General features: G+C 36.9%; 1 protein-coding gene across 3 annotated transcripts in view; it reads right to left on the bottom strand.

Moving 5' to 3' along the window:
- LOC113054092 (ADP-ribosylation factor-like protein 15) overlaps positions 1–20,270 on the bottom strand; it is a 49,101-nt gene extending 28,831 nt beyond the window's left edge. Inside the window, exons 1-3 of one of the 3 annotated variants that reach the window (XR_003277348.1) lie at positions 19,825–20,270; positions 2,554–2,698; positions 2,273–2,332 (exon numbers count right to left, since the gene is read on the bottom strand). Coding sequence is in view for 2 of the 3 variants with exons in the window: in XM_026219407.1 (XP_026075192.1) it covers positions 2,273–2,332; positions 2,554–2,698; positions 19,825–19,932 (313 nt within the window). In the remaining variant the exon portion in view is untranslated. Of the gene's footprint in view, positions 1–2,272; positions 2,333–2,553; positions 2,699–18,411; positions 18,783–19,824 lie in introns of those variants that run through there. The other 2 variants (XM_026219407.1, XM_026219408.1) reach the window with 2 other exon arrangements.
- Between the last annotated feature and the right edge of the window lie 1,181 nt (positions 20,271–21,451).

Here is a 21,451-nt window from a genome sequence, read left to right as displayed (position 1 = left end):
AAAATAAGAATTATGTGAGAGATTCTGTCCCTGACAACATATATTTAAAAAGTATTGTATTTTATGAATAACTGTATTTTATTATTAAATTATTAATAATAAATAAAAAATGAAAGCTCAAATGTGCTTCCATATTTGATGTGTGTTTTGCACTGATTATTGTTTAAAAGTGAATAAAAAAAAAACTATATTAAATCGGTCTAAACTTAATTTTTTGAGTGAATTATACATGATACATACACTCTAAAAAACGCAAGGTCAAATATGGACTAACCCAATTTTTGGGTTAAAAATTTACATTTTAAAATGTAAACCAATGGTTGGGTTAGTCCACATTTAAGTGTTAAATCAATGTAGAAGTCAGTGTAAAAATGTTGGATTTTTGTATCATGGATCATGGTATATTGTGACAATACATTGTTACACCATTAATGGGGTCTGAAGCCTTTAAAAAAGACAAGTTGAAAAAAAGAATTATAAATGTGGTCCAAGCTTTGTGTCAGGAACAGATCGAAATTTAAAGTGATAGCATACTGATTTGATTTTGAGATGTGGACGTTGCTCTTAAAGATGAATGCACACCTGCTGTCAATTGTAAGCAAGGGGCAGGGTTTAATAAGCAAACTAAACGATTGAAGATATCTGGCATAAGTCATGAGGGAGATGTCTGTTGTCTTGACATTTTGATAAAAAAAAATAAACATGCACGAATCATTCACAATAAGATCTATAACATGCATTTGCAAAATAGATTGAATGAATGTCATTTCATCCCTACTTTAATCTTGACATACAACCTGGTTTTCTAACGGCATTAAAAACATACAACTAGTACTTTTCTCAAAAATCCTATAGTGTTCAACTGTAGTAGTATGTAGAAGTATGTACAGATGTAAAGGGGGTTCTCTTCTCCTATCTAGCCCTCCCTTCCCCTCGGGTTCCCTGCATCCTCAACACCCTCTTATTCTTGTCATCACTCACTTATTTTAAAAACAGATTCAAAGCCAAGATGGCTCTGGGTTCACTGAGTGAGGGACATCTGAAACATTTCCTTTACGTGCGGCATCCAAGCACTAGTGCTTTCTTGGGTTCAATTTACCTTGAAGAGAAAACTATTAGTCAGAAGTGAGTTTGTATCCTTTCTGGTCAGGTCCTCATGCAACATCTGTGTCAAATAAGATTCATATTCCCCGTGCTGTGTCAGGCGATGTGTTGCTGAAATGTAGTTTTCAAAAGATCAGATGTGAAATAATGGTGAAATAATGGCTTGAAATGTCGTTAAAGGTGTGTCTGCAGATTTTCGCTAATGGGTCTGTGACATCAATCAATACATTTTAATTAATTGGATCAATTAATTTATCCGTACATTCAATGACTTGACTGCACTTCTTACATTACTATTCAAAAGTGTGCGTTAGGTAAGATTTTTATTCAGCTAGGAGACATTAAAATGGTCAAAGGTGAGAGTTAAGACATGCATAATCTCACAAAATATTTATTTTTCACATAAATGCGCTTCTTTTACATTTTCTATTAATCAAATAATCCTTAAAAATGCATCAGGTTACCATAAAAATGTAAACAACTGTTTTCAATATTTATAATAACAAAAAAAAAATTTCTTGACCATCAAATCAGCATATTAGAATGATTTCTGTAGGATGGTGTGTTACTGAAGACTGGAGTAATGATGCTGAAAATGCAGCTTTAAAATCACAGGAATAAATTAGATTTAAAAATACATTCAAATAGAAGTCAATAACGCTGAATTGTAACAGTATTTCAAAACATTTTTGTTTTTACTGTATTCTTGATCAAATAAATACAGCCTCGATGAGCATAAAACCACATATTTTGTTTGATAGAAATGTTTATGACCAAATATTTTAAGAAAAAAACTTGTTAGTGCAAATCTAGGTTAGTACATGTTGTAAAATGTCAAGTAATGTGACAAAAACAAAGGTTTATGAAATAATAATTCATGAAACATGCTCGATGAAAAAAAAAAAAAAAAAAAATTATTAAATTGTGCACACTCACATTGTACTTAAAAGGAAAATATGTTATTACTTCTAATTTGACGGTCATACCACATGACATTACAATTAATTATAAGACACATTTTCTAAAAACTTGACATCTGTGTTTAAAGCAATTTGAAAATAATTTCCTTCTCTTTATTGTGGACAATCTTATTTGTCGTTGACCAATCAATCGATCAATCAATCAATGAATAAAAGTAATATTCTCTTTAACAACAGAGAGTATTTACCTCCGAGTTCCTTGACATTTAAAATGGCATTCTGGAACGGGACGGCCTTAATGCTAAAACCTGCAAATAAAAGTTAAACAACATTAGCAACTGCAGCTATGAGGAATTCATAAAAGGAAGTCATTAAAACACCTTCATTGTTAAACTGACGGAGATGTAATGAAATACTCTGTTAAAGACAATCACAAGGCTAAATCTGAAGGAAAGGTGTATTCAAAAGCAAAGAGGAAATGCAAATATCTGTGTTTGTGTTTGCAGGACGGGCCTGGTATTGGGCTGACCTGTGGTAGGGACGATGTTGTCTGTTGCCTCACTGCAAAGTCTGGAGAGCAGGCTGGTCTTCCCAGAACCCGTCAGACCGATACAAACCACGTCATATTCTGGTCTGGGAGGGGGAGGTCCTTTACAGCACAATGTCCTGAAACACTGAAGACAGGTTAGGAAGAAAGTTAGAAAAAGCTCACAACAATTTCGATTAAAAACTTCCCACTCGTGTTTGTGTGATTTTTTTTCGACTTGCGATTCTCCGCAAAAGAAAGGCTGTGGGTGTATGCGTGTGTCACTCTAGAAACCGAAACACTTCTCAAAGACATCTGTTGACACCATCTGGTTGAGGAAAAGTTACTGCAAAAGAGAAAACAAGTCTACCGCACAGTGCCTCAGTTGAAATCATATGGGCCCAAAGTCACCGCAGTGTTCTGGGATAAGTAAGCACCACTATATATTTCCGCCAAAAACAGCCCTGCTTTCTGTAAGCCACTGTCAGGACCCTTGGTTTGACGTCATGACATTGAGTGATAATGCAAATAAAACAATTGCCCAATAAATTTCAACAGAGCAAAGTAGAACTAACCACCAGAACACACACACAAATAAAGAAAGCCCATAATACTGTTTAAACCCATCACATCACATCAGATCAAATGCTTCATGCTATATGGACCATGCCAGGGAAATCAACACATGCTTGACGTGCACATTGTGCAAGGAGGAAGCATTGTGTTGTGTTACGATTGTACGGGCAATATTTAGAAAAACAAACCGATATTTTGTATTATATTTTTCCCATTTTCACATCTGAAGGTCTTTATCTGGTTGCCTGCGTATAGCCTAGCTGTATCTCTGAAAAGAGACTCATAATAACCTCTGTTGCAAAACTTTCTCCTGCCTACGTAGCATACGGACCCAGACACGCCGTCAAAAGTGACTAATATTGGAATGCTCTACATAGACAGCTAACAAAATTATTGTCTAATGAGCATAGGAATAATCACAGCAGAAATATTAGAAAAAAAGTAATCCTTTTAATGTTATACATTTCTTTAACTTGTTTTACTGCACTGCATTGTGAGATGACGTGAAGGAAAAATTACTACCTTTTGAAACAGCTTCGTTTTTTATTTGTGCACCTAAAATGTCTTAAATTGCTGTCCAGTTATGCAATTAGGTTTTTAAAATGAGTCCCTTTAACAGCTGGTTTTCAGAAAGGTGGCAATACATACTTTCAAAAGTCTGCATCAATATTCAAAAAGGTGGTTATAGAGTTCAACTGTCAGACTCTGTTCCATGTTATGTGTGTGATCCTGTCCCCATTGTGCTCTTTCCAGAAGTTTCCCGTTTGCATTCATTTGAACCCATGTGTTTCGTCTTTTCATTGTCTTATCTGGGATTTGGGATGAATGGGATTTTAACTTCCGGAGCTTGACAGTTGCACTCTAACATTACTTCAACTAACTTGCCTTGTGATAAAGCGGACAATGAAATCTATAAAACTACCCTGTTATAAGCTGTGCCCTGAGAGATTACGGGAAACAATGTGTGAAACCAAGAGTCTTAGACACTAGACAACAAACTGGCTGAGAGTTAAAGAGCGTGAGAAATCTCTTAATGAGAGAATGAGAAGTGCCACTTGAACAAAGCATTAATATATGTGCATTAAGGTGTCATGTGACATACAGCTGAGCCAAGCAAACGCTGGCACTGATGCAGAAGAGGGTAAACCGTGACCAGTACAGCACGAAATCAAGACACTTGTGCATTAGTTTCCTTCATTTATCCGTCATTAAGTTTAAACATGTGACTGCAAGGAATATGTTAGGGAGTGTTGTGGGTTTTCACTCTAAATTGAATACAGAATGAGTTTAGATGCATGGTTAGTAACTGCTGCCCTCTAGTGGACACACTGAGCTTTACACTGAGTGGTTTTTGACTGTTTCTAAATGCAGAAACTACTAATTTCTGTGATGAACACTGAAAAGTAGCCGTTTATACTGATAAAAATGATTTTGCAAGCATTCCAAATATGTTACGATATTTATAAATCTACCAGTGGCCTTGTTTTCGGAAGGCTCTGAAAGATGTGAAATGAGATGTATCTGGACGTTGTGCCCATAAGCCACATTTTTACTCTAGATTCCTATACTTTTGTTTATGAAAAGCAACATGAAATCTCAAGTGATCCTATTTACTTAAAAAATATTCTTGTTCTTGTACATATTTTTTGTTCTTGTTTTCTATGCTTATTGAGCTTCATCGTTTAACATTATTGCAAAGAACAAAAAAACATTTTGTACATTTGTTTTGTTTTCACAACCAGCTGATGTATAGAGACCACTATTCACAATCCAATCAATTCCCAAAGGATAAAATCAAGTCTCGCCCTACATTGTTTTTTTTTCCCAGTGAATATCCTGCTATTCTCGGAAACACTTCTCTGCTGACATAAACCAACTCCAGGCAAACAGGGAAAATAATATCTGATTTGAACATGTTTTGAATGGAAAAGTGAGTCTTAGTTCTCTATTAAAAATAACCACCATGATCCTGGTGTGTTTGGGGCACTGCTTTCAATGTCAATTTAAGAAAACTTAAGACATTTTAATTTAAAGTAAACAAAGATTATTAGTGTACGTTTACAACATGTTTCTTGCTGTTCTTGTTCATGAAATTTACTAGTATTTTCTACACCATTTTTTTTTACCATCTTTTTCATTTAAAAATGTAAAAAATAAAAAGTTTCCAGGCACATGATCTAGGATCCATAGTTTTAGGTGTACTATTCCTTTAATACTACCCATTATTTATCACCCAAGTACAACAACTGCTGCCACACTTTCTCTCAAAAGGAGACAAAAACAAAAGATCCTGCAGCGGTCCATGAAAACAACCTCAAAACTGATATGCTTTTGGAACAGGAAACTCCTGATGGAGTAAATGCTTGAAGCATTTCACCAGACACAAGATGGCAGCACAAACAATCTTCCTGTCTAGTTCAAATTGATGATCTTCAGTCTGCTGATAGTGTATCAAAGAGTTGAGGACTGCAGAAGGGCTCTGTCATAACAAACCATCCTCTTAGGAAGGAAAAAGAATCATGAATGTTGATGTAAAACAGGTTGGACCTGTAAGTGATGATCTGGGACGGAGGCAGGAGCTCATACAGTGGTGTGTTGTGAAGATTTTTTTCTAAGAAGGGAAAGCTGCTCTGATTCATGTACAAGCTTTTCAGCATGGATAAGGATAAGCACAGCACAGGTCCTTTAATTATAGTTTGAAAATAAATGATTAAACTGGTGAAGTCTAAACTTACAAGGGTCAGTGTTCCAGATCAAGAAAAGGAAAAACCTTTTAAAAAATCAGATTTAAAACATTCATCTGGTTCTGAAAAAGTTTTACATCATTTTTGACAAGCTTACCTATAAACTATTACAATTAATATTGTATATTACTTTATTATACAATGGAATATTATTATTAGTATATATATATATATATATATATATATATATATATATATATGCAATTCCTTGCACCTTATTCATCATTTTCAAAAAAGTTTTCAAATATAAAGCACAAAATGACTTATATCTGGGGGACAAATTTCACGCCACACATCAATTTTTTCACACACAGAAAAACCACGAAGCAAAGAGGACACGGAGACCAACAGACTAGACAGAGCAGGTTAGTTATGATATAATAATAGGGCTGTGCAAAAAATCGAATGCGATTTTCATGCACCTCTCATCAGTAAAGACGCTCCTGTAATTAGAAGTATATCTCCAGCATGTGCATTCAGATCAGGGTTGCCAGGTTTTCACAACAAATCCTGCCCAGTTGCTTCTTAAAACTAGTCCAAAACAAGTTTCCGGGAGGTTCCCCGATAAAAATTGCTTCCCGGGGTTAAAATGTAAATTTTGGGGAAGGGTTTCCCTGGTAAAATTAGCATTTTAGGGGCTAAATATCACGTTATTGGTATTGGGATTGCTTCAAACCACGGACATGAAAAACAACCGCAGACTTGGCAACACTGGTTCAGGTGGAGCGGCAGTTACTGCACAGAGCCTTAGTCTACCGAAAACTAACACAAAATCGCTTTCAAAATCGACAAAGAATCGCCTGCGATTTTAACATCGATGTTGTGTAGATTGTCAGTGAATTACAGCTCTGTGTAGTAAATGCCAACCAGTGTTGCCAAGTCTGTGGTGGTTGTTTTTCATGTCCGCTGGTCACAGCGACCCCAATACAAATAACGTGATATTTAGCCCCTAAAATGCGAATTATACCAAGGCAACCCTGCTAAAAAACCTATATTTTAACCCCGGGAAGCAATGTTTTATCGGGGAACCTTCTGGAAGTGAGATTGGGCTAGTTTTGAGAAGCAACCGGGCAGGATTTGTTGTGAAAACCTGGCAGCCCTGATCTGAACACACGTGCTGGAGATATACTCCTAATTACAGGAGCGTCTTTACTGATGAGATGTACATGAGTAAAGACATGCACAGCCCTATATAATAAAATGGGTAACGTTAAGTTATAGCTAGCTAATTATCAAACGCAGCTACGGTTAGCCATCGCTAACATTAGCACATTTATCGAACAGCCTTCGATACATTTCTATGTTATAACTTCCCGAAAACAAATACACAAACATATAAAACAAACTTCTAGCGAAATACTAACAGCATCTAACTTGCAAGTTCGGAGTCGAACCTCATTTCTTTCAGGTCCATCAGTTGTCTCCAGCGATTAAAAGCAGTGCCGATGTTTACTCTGGTATTCTTATCGGATTTGATTTGTGATTCCGAGCGCGGTTGTTTCGCTGTAGCGGGTGTTGGTCTCTTGCCAAGGGCTTCAGCTATCCTTCCGCTCTCTTCTCTGAACTGAAAGTAGTGGGCTGTACTTTCCACACGATTGACATCAGGTTCAGGTACGCCCTGCGAGTTATTTGTGTATTGCAGGTTGGCTGGTGGTTATGTTGCCCGCATACCGCCTCCCATGGCCGAAACTGGTATTACAACACCTGTCGGGCCGGGGCTAGTAATGCTAATGCTAATTAAGGTTGATATCTCTGCAGCACTATAACTTGACATTTTTTTAATGACATCATCGCCCTTATTTCTTCTCATTCTTTTGATGCGTGTAGGTCATGTTATGGATATTTTTACCTCAATTTCTGCATATGGCACCTTTAAGTAGATATCTGAAATCTGGTATACATCAACAAAGAGAAGTCTGACGTTTCACGGGAAGATCCAGTTATGACATTACTATTCAAAATTATGATGTAAAAAAAAAAAAACACAGATCAGCAACATGCATTTAAAAAATAAGGTCATATTTTTTTAAAACAAATTAATAGATACACTAAGCATGTACATTCCATTGACTCACAAAATAAGACAAAAGTGGAAGTTGAAATATTGTTCAGTGGCATGTAAGTCAAGTATAAACGCACGCATCCCCTTTACCCTGTTAATCATGCACAGAGTAAATGACACCATTATTACAACATCAACATTGATGGGCTAATCTTTACAGCAGTAGTGCAGGACATCATTGATAATCAACATCATATAGCCTTCAACAACAGTACAAAGGGCTACATCTGGAAGCCTAATTTTGGAGCTAAAGTCACAATGGACTGGTGGTGGTTTAATAAGCAAGGACCCAGAGACATTGTCATACAATGGGAAATGGCCACCAATGGCACTAACGCCCATCTTACTCTACATTACTTCCAGGTTAACACAGGCTAGGCCCACTGCCAGCTGGAAAGGCCAACAACAGGAAACAGGAAGGGTCCGAACTATGATTGATGACACAATCAGAAGATTGGGAGGAAGAGGTAGTCCCATGCCTGTAATGGACCAGAGCCATGCTGGCGCACAATAAAAGCAAACAGCATCTGTTTGTTCTATAGTAAAGGTAGGGGGAAATGGGAAAATCATATCACAGATGCAAGGTCTTAAAGAAACAAGCATCTTTAAGTGCCAAACCTGCTTGGCAACTGTTTAATTGTTTAATGACTTGAACTCAAAAGAGATTAAAGGAGGATAAATGTTGGCAGGAATCACTCTGGAAATGCACTGTGGAGGTTAGGATCAATTGTGCAGAGATAAACTACTGTTTAACAGTCTGGGGTTGAGAGGGTTTTTTATGTTTTTTAAAAAAGTCTCTTAGGCCCACCAATGCTGCATTTATTTGATTAAGAAAAATACAGTAGAAACATCAATATTGTGAAATAATATTACAATTTCAAATAAGCGTGTTCTATTTGAATATAAAATATCATTTATTCCTGTGATGATAAACCTGATTACTCCAGTATTAAGTGTCACGTGAAATCGAAATCTTATAATATGCTCAGTTATAAAAGTCAAAATATATAAAAATCAAGAAGGGTAGCTTAAAATTTTATAAAAGCATTTTCATAATTTTTTTCTGTTGATTTGTGTATAATTCGATCTGTAAAGCTCTGTATACGCATGTGTGTGTGTGTGTGTGTGTGTGTATACAGTGGAGTAAATATTTATATGACCCCCTGCTGATTTTGTATGTTTGCCCACTTACAAAGAAATTAATGTTTATTTTAACAGGTAGAAAGAATATCAGAAAAGAAATCCAGGAAAAAAAAAAACAGATTATATAAAGGTTAGATATTGATTTGTGAAATAGGGCCGTGCAATTAATCCCATTCAACTGTCATGCGCATCTTGTCAATAAAGCCGTCCCCATGATAAATCATCATCACCTGCTTTCAGATTGAGCAGTATTCACTACACAGAGCCGTAGTGACAATGAAAATTAGGTATTATCAGCGTTCATAATCGCGTGATATTGCCTAGCTTGTCATGAGCCATAGGGTTTAATTTAGTGTTGTGTATGTGTGATTTTTTTTATGTTTTAGCATGATTCCCATCCACACATTATAAGAGTGATAGACTGCAACGGTTTGTTTTAAAAATCTCAGTTTGTGTTCTGAAGAAACGGGGGAATGGACGGGGCCATGTACTGTAAAATCTTGGACAAGAACCTCCTTCCCTCAGCCAGAACACTGAAGAGGGGTCATGGAGGGGTCTTCCAGCATGACAATGACCCAAAACATACCGACAAGGCAACAAGTGGCTCAAGAAGCAGCACATTAAGGTCATGTGGCCTAGCCAGTCTCCACACCTCAATCCTATAGACCTATAAACAAACTCAAACACATGTGACTCGCTGTGTTTTCAGCATCTGTGTCTCAATATATGAGGACATGAACACATGCACTTCATCTTCAGAGCTGCTCTGAGACTCACTTCACCAGCAGCTTTATGCAGTTTCATTTGAGAAAAAAGTACAGTCAAATACACGCTGAAACTAAAATGTAAAGACCTTCACGACAAACCGTCAAAATAAAAGTCTGGTTTAATGCGAAATGATGACTGAATATATTACTACTGTATACTACATTGCAATTCTCAAAGTAAATCATTACTTATCATACAATCAAGTTTTTATTATTATTAATTTATACAGTTCTGTTGTACAGCATCATGCCTGATAAAATAAAAAAATACAAATAGAAAAAATGCAATATTTTTTTTCTCCAGTTTTTATTTGATTACATTTTAAAGAATTAAACTGTTCAAGTTTTATTAAATCATTCACTAGACGCCATTTTTTTATGATAAATTTGTACTGAAACATAGAATCCATAAGAAATCAAATGAAAAATACTGAATTTAGGGAAAAATAAAATGCATTTCACAGGGCCCTAAATTAAAACGTAGCTCCTCTGTTGAATTTAATTATGAACAAAGTTATGTTTACCTTCATTCTCAAGGTCTAACAAAAATATGGAAAGCATTTCCTTGCCCATTAATGGAAAAATTAATATCATGATAAATATCAATATTGTATGATAGCCTATTTTTATACATTTATAATAGTTTCCTATATTGATTTTTTTTAAGTCGAAGGCAAAAGATAGAATGACGAGTTGTTTTTCCTTATTAGAATTGTGAGATATAATCATAATAAAGTCAAAGTCAACATTTTTAAATATAAAATCAAATTCACCTTCTTTTTTTATTCCATTGCTCCATAGACTACAACTTGAAAAACCCACACACACAAAAAAAAAAATCACCCTGTTTCGGATCTGTAAGACTATCCCACTATCTAACATCAATTTCATTGAAGCTCTCTTAATAGGCAGAGAATATTTAAAAAATCTAATCAATATAATCAGTAATCTTTTTAAACCTAACTATTTTAACCTTTTTAAACCTAGCATCCTGATTGTTTACAAACCTATAATTGGTCTATAGAAAATCTGTGGAGGGAGCTGAAGCTTTGAGCTGCCAAATGACAGCCAAGAAACCTTCAGGATTTAGAAAGGATCTGTAAAGAGGAGTGAACCAAAATCCCTCCTGCGATGTGTGCAAACCTGGTGACCCCTGTACTTGCCAACAAGGGTTTCTGCACCAAGTCATGTTTTGCTTGAGGATCAAACACTTATATGACTCACTGAAATGCAAATCAATTCTAACCTTTATATAATGTGTTTTTTTCTGGATTTTTTTGGTTGGCATCCTGTCTCTATCCGCTAAAATAAACCTACTATAAAAATTACAGAACATTATTATTATATATATATATATATATATATATATATATATATATATATATATATATATATATATTTTAAAATATAAGTTAAACATTTCTGCGTTTAAACCCTCTTTCAAAGCTGTGGCTCAATAGTAAACTGAGAATATTCTCTCCTCCTCTCATGCTGATTCGTCGAGGTGACTGGATACACTGTGAATATCTCATATATCACTGTATTGGAGTTTTGAGTCAATAGAGTGCATGGGGATTTGCACAGTATTAAAACTTCAGCAGGATAAGAAGGGTCTCAACAATGTTCAACAAAGCTCCCCCTGCTGCTCCTGCACTGTTGGCGTTAGGCTATAAATCTCCACCACTAGCCCTCCTTCAGCATTTAAACACGGAATAACAAGCTCTAATTTCCAAACATCAAATAGAACACTTCAGATAACAATGCTATTCTCAACCCTTAGAAACCATCACACAATCACATCAACCATTAGGTTAAGCCTTTACCTAAATAACCAGTGAATGGGGATTTTATTTAGACTTTCTGAATAGCGAGTGACTTGCCAGTGAGCTATGGCTTGAGTTATTGTCCCAGAATCTGGAATGGCCGGGGCAGCCTTCAAACCCAGTGGACTGGGAGCTTAGTTCCCACCTTTGATGGGCTGTATTTGGAGTGGCATCCTGTTTGGTCTGACGAAGTTTCTAATTCCCAGCAGCTCCTAGGTCCCACTACCTATAGTGTACAGTGGGATATTCTCCGCTAGAGAGGAACTCTGCGACCTGACTGCCACTTCCTGGCTTATCAAAGCACGGAAGTACAGTGCGGAGAATACATGAATGGAGTCTCCATTTCAACACCAGCCAGTCTACAATGCGGGCCGCTGTCTGCCAGAGATGCTGTCCACCCTCGTACTGTACTGCAATGAGATCGGCTTTAAAATCACGACTAGTCTAGTACTGAAAAACACAGGACATATTGCTGGATGATTTCTTACAGTATTCTCTGTAGGAACATGTCAGGATGGTTAAATAATCATCCAACAACTGATTAGTTGGCTGACTAGTTGATGTTTTACCATATTTTTTAATTAGCATGCTGTTAAGAACTTCGGTTTTTGAGCACAACAATGCATGTTATTTAAATACTCTACAGTGTCCCACAAAAGTAAGTAAACCCCTCACATTTCAGCAACCATATTAGTATATCTTCTCAAGGGACAATACTATAGAAATCCTATCCTCTGAAAATAACTTAACATACAGCCATTATTGTCAATATAGCTGGCAACAAATGTGAGTACACCCTAAGTGAACAAGTCAAAACTGTGTCCCAAGTGACAATATTTTGTGTGAGGACCATTTTTATCTAGCACTGCCTTAAAGTGGAAGTGAAGCAGTCAGTTAGTTAACATTATTTAGTCAAGTGATTTCCACTTTGATTAAAAAATATATAACCAACATAATTAATGCAACCATTTTAAAAAAAAGGCTACCAAATTGAGCTTTCTGTCCTGCCTGCATCAGCAAATGCACACAAATCTCTTCGGAATGACACTTTTGAGGAGTATCCACGTAAACAAGTATTTTCCGACCCGCACTTTCCCACAAACCAGCAGGTTCACGACTTCTTTAACCCCTGATAGGTCCTACTGCTCGGCCCCATCGCCGTATAAACTCTACTGCATAGACAATTGCACTTATTATGGAATTAACAGTGCTTTCAAAGTCATCTTCCTCCATTTCAAACCAAGTATGTGTTCAAAATGTACAAATGACTGCACTTGCCATCAGATCGAATCAACCCTGTGACGTCACATGTGGTCGTACTGCAAAATGGCGTCACCCTTGCTCTAAATGCTATAACAAAAAACCTTTTTTCTTATATTATATATATATATATATATATATATATATATATATATATACACATATATATATATATATATATATATATATATACACATATATATATCTTTTATTATTATTATTATTAAAATTGAAGTTATTTTCCTAAATAATGCAAGCTTGACTGACTGCTTCATTTCCACTTTAATATCCTCCTGGGCATGGAGTTCACCAGAGCTGCACAGGTTGTTGCTGGGATCCTCTTCCACTCCTCCATAATGACATCACAGAGCTGCTGGATGTTAGACACATGGTGCTTCTCCAACTTTCCGCTCGATACTGAGCCATGCCGTGGCAAGTCATACCACGCAGTGGAAAAGTGCAATAAGCTTCAGTTGAACAAGTAACCTGCTTAACCATGTTTGCATGTTTTGGGTTGCATGTATGCTTTTGGATACAAACCACTTTAACCTAGCCAATGAACTAGGTCATTTAGTGTGCAAAAGTGACACTAAAAACACCTCCAACTGGTTTTACACAGTAAACCACAGGTAAACAAAGAGAACTCTAGCCTAAGGGTGGCTTCTTTAAAAGGCTGCTTACATTCACTATCTTAGCAACATCAACTCAAAAGTACTAATTACCAGCAATTTGTGAATTATTTGAAAAATTTTCACCTTGGAGCAACCTGGGCTTAGTGTCTTGTCCAAGGGCCCGGTGATGATAGTGTGTGGGGTTTGAAGCTAAGCTCTTTTCTTTTCTAGCCCAAATCATGAAGAACTTGACAATACAAAACTTCTCATGAATGAGTATCTTTCAAGGATTTGATGCCACTGTATTTACCCAGCACCTTGTAAGCAAGACTTTTCAAAACTGACTGATTGCCCTTTCACCTGGATGCTGCATAAAGCAAGTCCGTCAGACTTGAACTAGCGCTGGCGATTTGTATGTGCAATATGCATCAGAGGATCAGTGAATGAGGTGTGTGTGATCTGTGGTTGTGCCTTCAGCGGATGAGACAGAAGAACAGGTGCATAGCCTGTGGGCTTCTGTGGTTCAACTAAATGCTCAGCTTTTTCACTCAAGCAGTGAAGCTTGTCTTGGCCTTCAAATCAAATCGGCCTTGAGCCTGATGAATAAACATGAGAGTCACCGTGACCAGTGACCTCAGAGCATCCATTTGGAGATCAGCCTGATAAACCAACTATTTAACACACCATTAACACTGAAAGTAGACCACAGAGACATTATATGAGCCTAAAGACCTAGTTTAGGTCCATGTCTGTGTGTTTTGAGGCCACTTAAAAGTTGACAAAATTCACTTTTAGCAGATATTCACATTTAAGATAATTACATTTACATTTACATTTAATCATTTAGCAGACGCTTTTATCCAAAGCGACTTACAAATGAGAACAATAGAAGCAGTCAGGTCAACAAGAGAACAACAACAGTATACAAGTGCCATGACAAGTCTCAGTTAGTCTAGTATAGAACGCATAGCCAGGGTTGTTTTTTTTTTTTTTTTTTTTTTTTTTAAATGAACAAAGACAAGAAAAGGGAAAGTACTGGTGTTAGTAGGTTAAGTGCAGGCGAAAAAGATGAGTCTTTAGACGTTTCTTGAAAATTAGTAAAGACTCAGCTGTACGAATTGGGATTGGGAGGTCATTCCACCAGCTGGGCACAGTCCAGGAAAAGGTCCGTGAGAGTGATTTTGAATTTCTCTGGGATGGCACCACAAGGCGTTGTTCACTTGCAGAGCGCAAACTTCTGGAGGGCACATAGGATTTAACCAGTGAGTTTAGGTAAGTTGGTGCCGTGCCAGTGGTCGTCTTGTAGGCAAGCATCAGTACCTTGAATTTGATGCGAGCGGCTACTGGTAGCCAGTGTAACCTGATGAGGAGAGGAGTAACATGAGCTTTTTTTGGCTCATTGAAGACAACCCTCGCTGCTGCATTCTGGATCATTTGCAGAGGCTTGACAGTACATGCAGGAAGGCCCGCCAGGAGAGCATTACAATAGTCCAGTCTGGAGAGAACAAGAGCTTGGACAAGAAGTTGGGTTGCTTGCTCTGACAGGAAGGGTCTAATCTTCCTAATGTTGTATAAGGCAAACCTGCAGGACCGGGTCGTTGTAGCAATGTGGTCAGTGAAGCTTAATTGATGATCCATCACAACACCTAATTACCATAACTAACCATAAAAAAGCCACATAAACCCTTTAAAATATTAATATAAAATAATTAAAAGATAGAAAATAAATAATTATACAAGTCCTGACTAAACAAAGAGACGTTCTTCATGTTGAGTTTATCAGTGGGAGATATGAGGTCAAATCTTTGCAGGTCACCTCCTGACAAAACATAAAAGACAAAATTCTCATTATTAGCATTATTATTTTTCTGAGACACAATCCACTAATGCTTTCTCCAGACTTAAGGTATTCTCCAAACTACAGGTTTGACTTAAGGAGGTGGAGCCGAGATGGAGTTCCCGGACTCCTGACTCCAAGGAGTACTGTACCTCCTACTGCAGGAAGGCCCAAGAGGAACTCAAACCTAAGGGAAGGACCCTAGATAAGTAACATGATGTAGCATGTCATGAAGTTTCCAAACCCAGCTAGGAAATCCAAAGACGCCTGGAGAAAAAGACACTTGTGTTCCACTGCCCCAGTGACATACTGTGAGCAAAAGCCACCAGGCAGATAAGCGATCAGGGCGAATCCCGGTCTTCACAACCCAGGAGCTTCTGTGTCAAACCTCTCAATTTTATCCAAGCTGTGATACTTTGAAAATACACCCGGGAGAGGAGAGGGCTACTCTAATTTTAGAGTGCCTGAGAGTTTTGGATATTTAATACGCTTGAGCTAATTATAAAGTGTTTAGGAAGAGCAGAAACTGGTGTTACCGATTTGGATTTAAATCATAAACACTGGCGCTGTAAATGAGTGCAATGCTAAGATGGTCTCCAATGGTTTTAAGCAATCGAGACCGATGCAGAGATGATTGTTTAATCGCATCAGTGCAAAACCAGAGGGAAACAAGTTCAGGTGTACGTCTGAGATTAAAATACAGAGAAGATACTTCCAATCTTCAAATCAGCCCTGCTAAAAATACAAGTTAAGAACCATCATGAGGACATTAGCACAGCATCCCATCCAAAACCTAACATACGCTGGCCTGTTTTATTGATTTAAAGGATTCAATCACAGCAAATCAAATACATTTGAGTGCTTGCAGCAGCCAATAAAGGGTCTTTATAATAGTAAATCACTTGATCTTTACCTCCAGTCATTGACTTCCTCGTTGCATTACCTGACTTGCTCTCTCGCTCAAACAGACAGCCGAGCTCAACTACTGCTGTTGCTTTTGGCAGTTAAACTCAAACCAAGGCTTTAATGCTCACCAGGGTGAAAGTTAAACAAACAATTCAAACACAGTTTTCATGTTCCAGGACACACATTTTCCATGAGCCAATGTGATTTGTGACATAAAAATACAACCATCAGCAATGAAACATAAAAACATAATAATTCTGACTTTTGTAGCTTAATGGCTTTAACACACGCTAAAATAGTCCATAAGAACAGTGAACAGTCATTGCTTTCTGTCATTAAATGCAATAGTGCAGCACTAACCATTAACATGAAATCCATTTGCCATTGATCCAGTTCCACTCACAACATCTATGTCCACAAGCTATGCTAATAAAAGTCTATTAAGGAAAACCAGAAGCTGCATTACTCTTAAGGATAAAGAGATTTCACATGCCTGGTAGAGATTAGAGCTGCAACTAATGAGATCAAATATACACGACTGCTCAAAAAATGTTTTTAAAAAGAGACTCTTCTGCACCCCAAAGCTGTAAAAAGTAGTATTGTACAATATATTTGTACAATTTAAAACAACTGTTTTCTATTTTAATATATTTTCCTGTCTCCAGTGTCACGTGATCCTCCAGAAATTATTTTAATATACTGATTTGCAGTTCAAGAAACATTTATTATTCTTATCAGTGATGAAAACTTTTGTACTGCTTAATATTTTTTAACACTGTAATACACCTTTTTCAGGATTCTTTGACTGAACCAAAAGTTCAATAAAACAGCATTTACTTGCAATAGAAAAATCTTTTGAAACAATGTAATTGTGATAAGTGATAATATTGTCATTTTAAAGACAATTTTATGACACTAAATATATTATCATAATGTAACAGCATAATAATGCAAGAAGGCCTACACATTTCCAAATGACAACAAACCAACAAAAAGTGCAAAGTAACAAGTAGAAAAAAAAAAGAAAAATGCACAAATAACTTGAACGGAGATTTTTCCATCTACAGATTTTACCCTGACCTTCTTTTCTCTTTAAACTACAGCAGTCAGATGTCCATATGCACAATGACACAGGTCCCTAAACAAGACCATATCTGCAGATGAAACTTTGTGTGTGAAAAGTGCTTATAACTGCACAAAATCTAACCTGGCATGCTCTCTGTTGATGTCTGACCTCAGTTCCTCAGTCAACCATTACATAAAGTTTCCGGTTTGGCTGTAAATTAGCTCAGGTGCCTGAATAACATTTGAAAGGATTGAAAGAAAATACAGCAGCTGTATGTGATCCAGCATGATTTAATAAGAAGGCCACCAAATGCACAAAATACATTGAGATTCCTCTCACAAATTAACCATATACAGAGTCAGGGAACAAAAAACACATTATTACACTAATTACAATAGGATCACTGTTGCACCCATTCATTTCTAAATAAGCAGAGCTTGGACCACTGTGTCCAAGAATCCACTGTGTCCTTTAATAACAGAAAACCATGGGGACACCCAGAAGAATGAACTCAAACCTGAACAGTCAGAACTCAGAACAAACATTACAGCACTGGCCACAGACACCTAGCAAATAAAAAGCACTGCTCTGGAAAAACATTCTAGAAGCGTAGCTACAATGATGTGGTTTCCATGACAACTACAAAGGCACAGATTTAAGCTCCACCCCTTTCGATGAGAGGGGAGGCAACTATGCATGGCATGAATCCCAAGAGCGACAATGATAAAGCTTTTACTGAGCACGCTAAAACCTTTTTTTTTCTACGCCCACTGTTGATGAAAAGGACATAAAGTCTGTTTAGAGTTGTGTACAGTACAACCTGTACAAACACACACTCGTACTGGTGTGCACACGTGGTTTGGAGCAGTCCAACCAAGTTTTGAACATTCTAGTAAAAAAAAAAAAAAAGGAGTAGGTCTGACACACAAGAAGAACAAACACCCTTTGATTTTATGATCCATCAACTGAAGAAAACCCTGAACCTAGTGAGAAAAGGGGTCTGATTTCCTCTTGTCCTTACTGGCCCAAAGTCAAAAGTGAGATTTGTCCGAACAAAAATACTTACATAATCGAGCATGCTCCTAATCCACACACTGCCAGCACTTCCAGTCTCTTTTCAGTTCTGCTTCTTGAGGAAATGGTTCTATTCTGAGAATCCTGACCGGAACGTCCCAAAGGAAACAGCCCTGCGACCTCGCTGCATACAGTTTGTTCAAGTGTCAAAGCACCAAATGTGCGAGAAGTTTACCTGCACCTGATTTCAATGCTGTCACACTGTGGAACGGCACCAACGTGACAGTACAGCATTCCCGAAAAACTGTTATTATCACTGAGTATTGTTAGCATGTTATATAACACCAATGGGGCAAAAGAGGACTTTGAAAGAGTTCACGCTGAGGACTATTAAGCTGATAATAAACAATGATCAGATGTGATCTGTGACCACATACATCATCATCCCAGATAAATTCATTAATGTTCTGATAACCACAAGACAAGTGGCTGTTCATGTCGCTGCGATATCTAGATGAAAATACATTTTATAAAATGTAATAAAATGAAGCGAGAGTAAATATTGTACTACATGTTTTTAAAAAGATTGTAGCAAGGTCACTTTAAAGGGTGTCAGTTTTGTTAAAAACAAACGACAAGATCCAAATGATAAGCTCCACAAAAAGATATTTAAGTCTTTTACTCGCCCTCGTGTCTTCTGAAACCTGCATGACTTTATTGCTTTAGTGGAACAAAAAAAAAACCCGAGTTTGTGTCTTACAATTCTGTGTTTATGTCTAATAATTCTAAGAGCTGCGAGAAACAAAGTCTGAATTGTAAGATCTTTTTTTCTTTTTTTATAAACAAGCTTCCAAGGCAAGCCATTCACTTTCACTGTATGGAGAGGAGCAACTTAGACATTGTGTTAAAAATAGCCGTTTTGTGTTCAGAAGAATAAAGGAAGTCATATGGGACTTGAAGGACATGAGTAAACAATAACAGAATTCTCACTCTTACCTGATTTTTGAGAAGTGCAGCAAACGAAATTAGATTTGAAGACTAAATAAATTATCTTAGCTTACAGCAAACTGCATCGAATATGAAAAATGTATACTGATCTAACTGCAGACATGTTTACATTTTTTCATAAAGGCAGAAGAAAAATAAAAAGCATAAAAGAGATGCCTAAAAATTTTTGTTATACCATGTAAACCCTTCCTTTAGTAGAGTTCAGAGCTGCTATGTTTTCTGGACACCATCTCTATTGGCTTATGTTTGTTTGCAAGCAAAACAAACAAGAAACTGTAAGTGACTTCACCCATACAGTGAGTACATTTGTAATTAGCTGCAAACAAAACATAAGAACTGCTCAAAAACAATCCCCAGCAAGGCTGATAAATTGTGGGGGCAGCAATGAAAATAAAACATCTGATCCTACATGCTCTGGCCATCTGCAAACAATAAATAAATGAGAAGAAGACTCTACCAGATAATCCATGTAATTCCTCGATAGCTTCTGGCTGTTGTCTCCGGAAACCTGAAGTCCTGAGAAAAGGCGGCTATGAAATGAAACGCTGGTGTTAATTGAATGCATCCAAAAGTCTCGATTTTTTTGACGGCTTTGGGTTTGGATCCCCCGCCTCTCAGATGTGGAAAATAATTTATGAATAAAGCGGCTAGCAGCGTTAGCTGTGCACTTCTCTTTCTCCGTACATCCCGCGCACAATTATGTGAATAAAACAAGCCGTGGTGAAAAAAAGATCCAGGTATGTTGATACATTCAAAAACATTACTATACGTGTATATTAAGTGGTAATCATTCAGACTCAGGTGTATATACGGCGAATGCACTACAGTTTAATGGTGAGAGCGGAGAGAGGCGCTGTTTGTTGTGTGTTCGCGAGCCACAGAAGCTCGAGCATCACGACTTCCACGTGACGTCACTGCCACGCTGAACTTGACGTTCATTCATCCAACGCAATTCTTCCTTGTTCTTTTTTTAAACCGGTAGCTTGTATAAGTGGTTACTCTTTCGACACCTTCAACATTATGACTGTCTTTGTGCAATACTTATAACGCGGTGTACGTGCTAGTTATGCAAACTACGTCTAAGCGATCACGTGATCGTAGATCTAACTGAAAGCTGTGGGGCTACGGGTTCTTTAACATCACGTGACAAGGAACTAACCAGATATTTGTTTGACGGTGACATCTACTGGTTAAAGTAATGTATTATTCTTCAAGAAGATTGACAGGATGCCTGCAGTAGTGTGTTGGGTAATCTGAGAGCATACGTCCATAGAAACGTGTCCTTCTCGTATTCTTAGTTTCTTTCATAATGCATAAATTTTTTCCGCTTATCTTTCTAGATTGGACGATGTGCTCAAAATAAAGAGAAAGTAAATATACAAATAAAAATGTTGTTCATGCTAAACACTTAACAACCCAGCGGACATCTTCATATAATTTTGACATAAACAGTCAAGTCTTGACAAATATGCTGTAACATCATTTTAAATTCAATTTGGACAGCAATTTCTTCCAGTGGTAATTGGGTTAAAACAGGAAGGAAACCACACTCTTAAATTATTTTAATGTGTATTCCAGTATGTTTGACATTCAATTTACATCAAATCAACATCATGTCAAGTTTTTTTCAGCTTGATTTGCATATTTGACGTCAATTCTGATGTCAGTTTGGTGCCTTTTCAACCCATACCTCTAGGAAGCTTGAGAAGTATTTGCTTTTATTTTACATTTTACATGTCTATTTAAGATTAGATTATTTTCGGCACAGTGACTTGTATGGAAGTTTAGGTCTTTAGCAACTTTCAGGCAATCATGTTAGTAATCTTTTTAATCGACACGTTATCTTCTTAACACCAAATCCGGGCTAAGTAAACTATGAAATACTTTTTTTTTTTTTACAAAGCACAAGAGAAAAATAGGCTACACTTCAGTTAAGAGTAATTTTACATTACACGTTTAAACTTGTTTAAGAAATATTAATGAGCATGATACTGAACACTATAGTAGCTATGATTAATAACAAGGTTATTATAAAATGCAGTAAAATGCGTTCATAACAACAACATATAATGACTTGAAAGATA

The sequence above is a fragment of the Carassius auratus genome, chromosome 35, assembly GCF_003368295.1.
Source record: "Carassius auratus strain Wakin chromosome 35, ASM336829v1, whole genome shotgun sequence".
NCBI classification, from domain to species: domain Eukaryota; kingdom Metazoa; phylum Chordata; class Actinopteri; order Cypriniformes; family Cyprinidae; genus Carassius; species Carassius auratus.
Note: the sequence above shows the minus strand (reverse complement) of the source record. Positions and strands in the feature narration are given on the sequence as shown.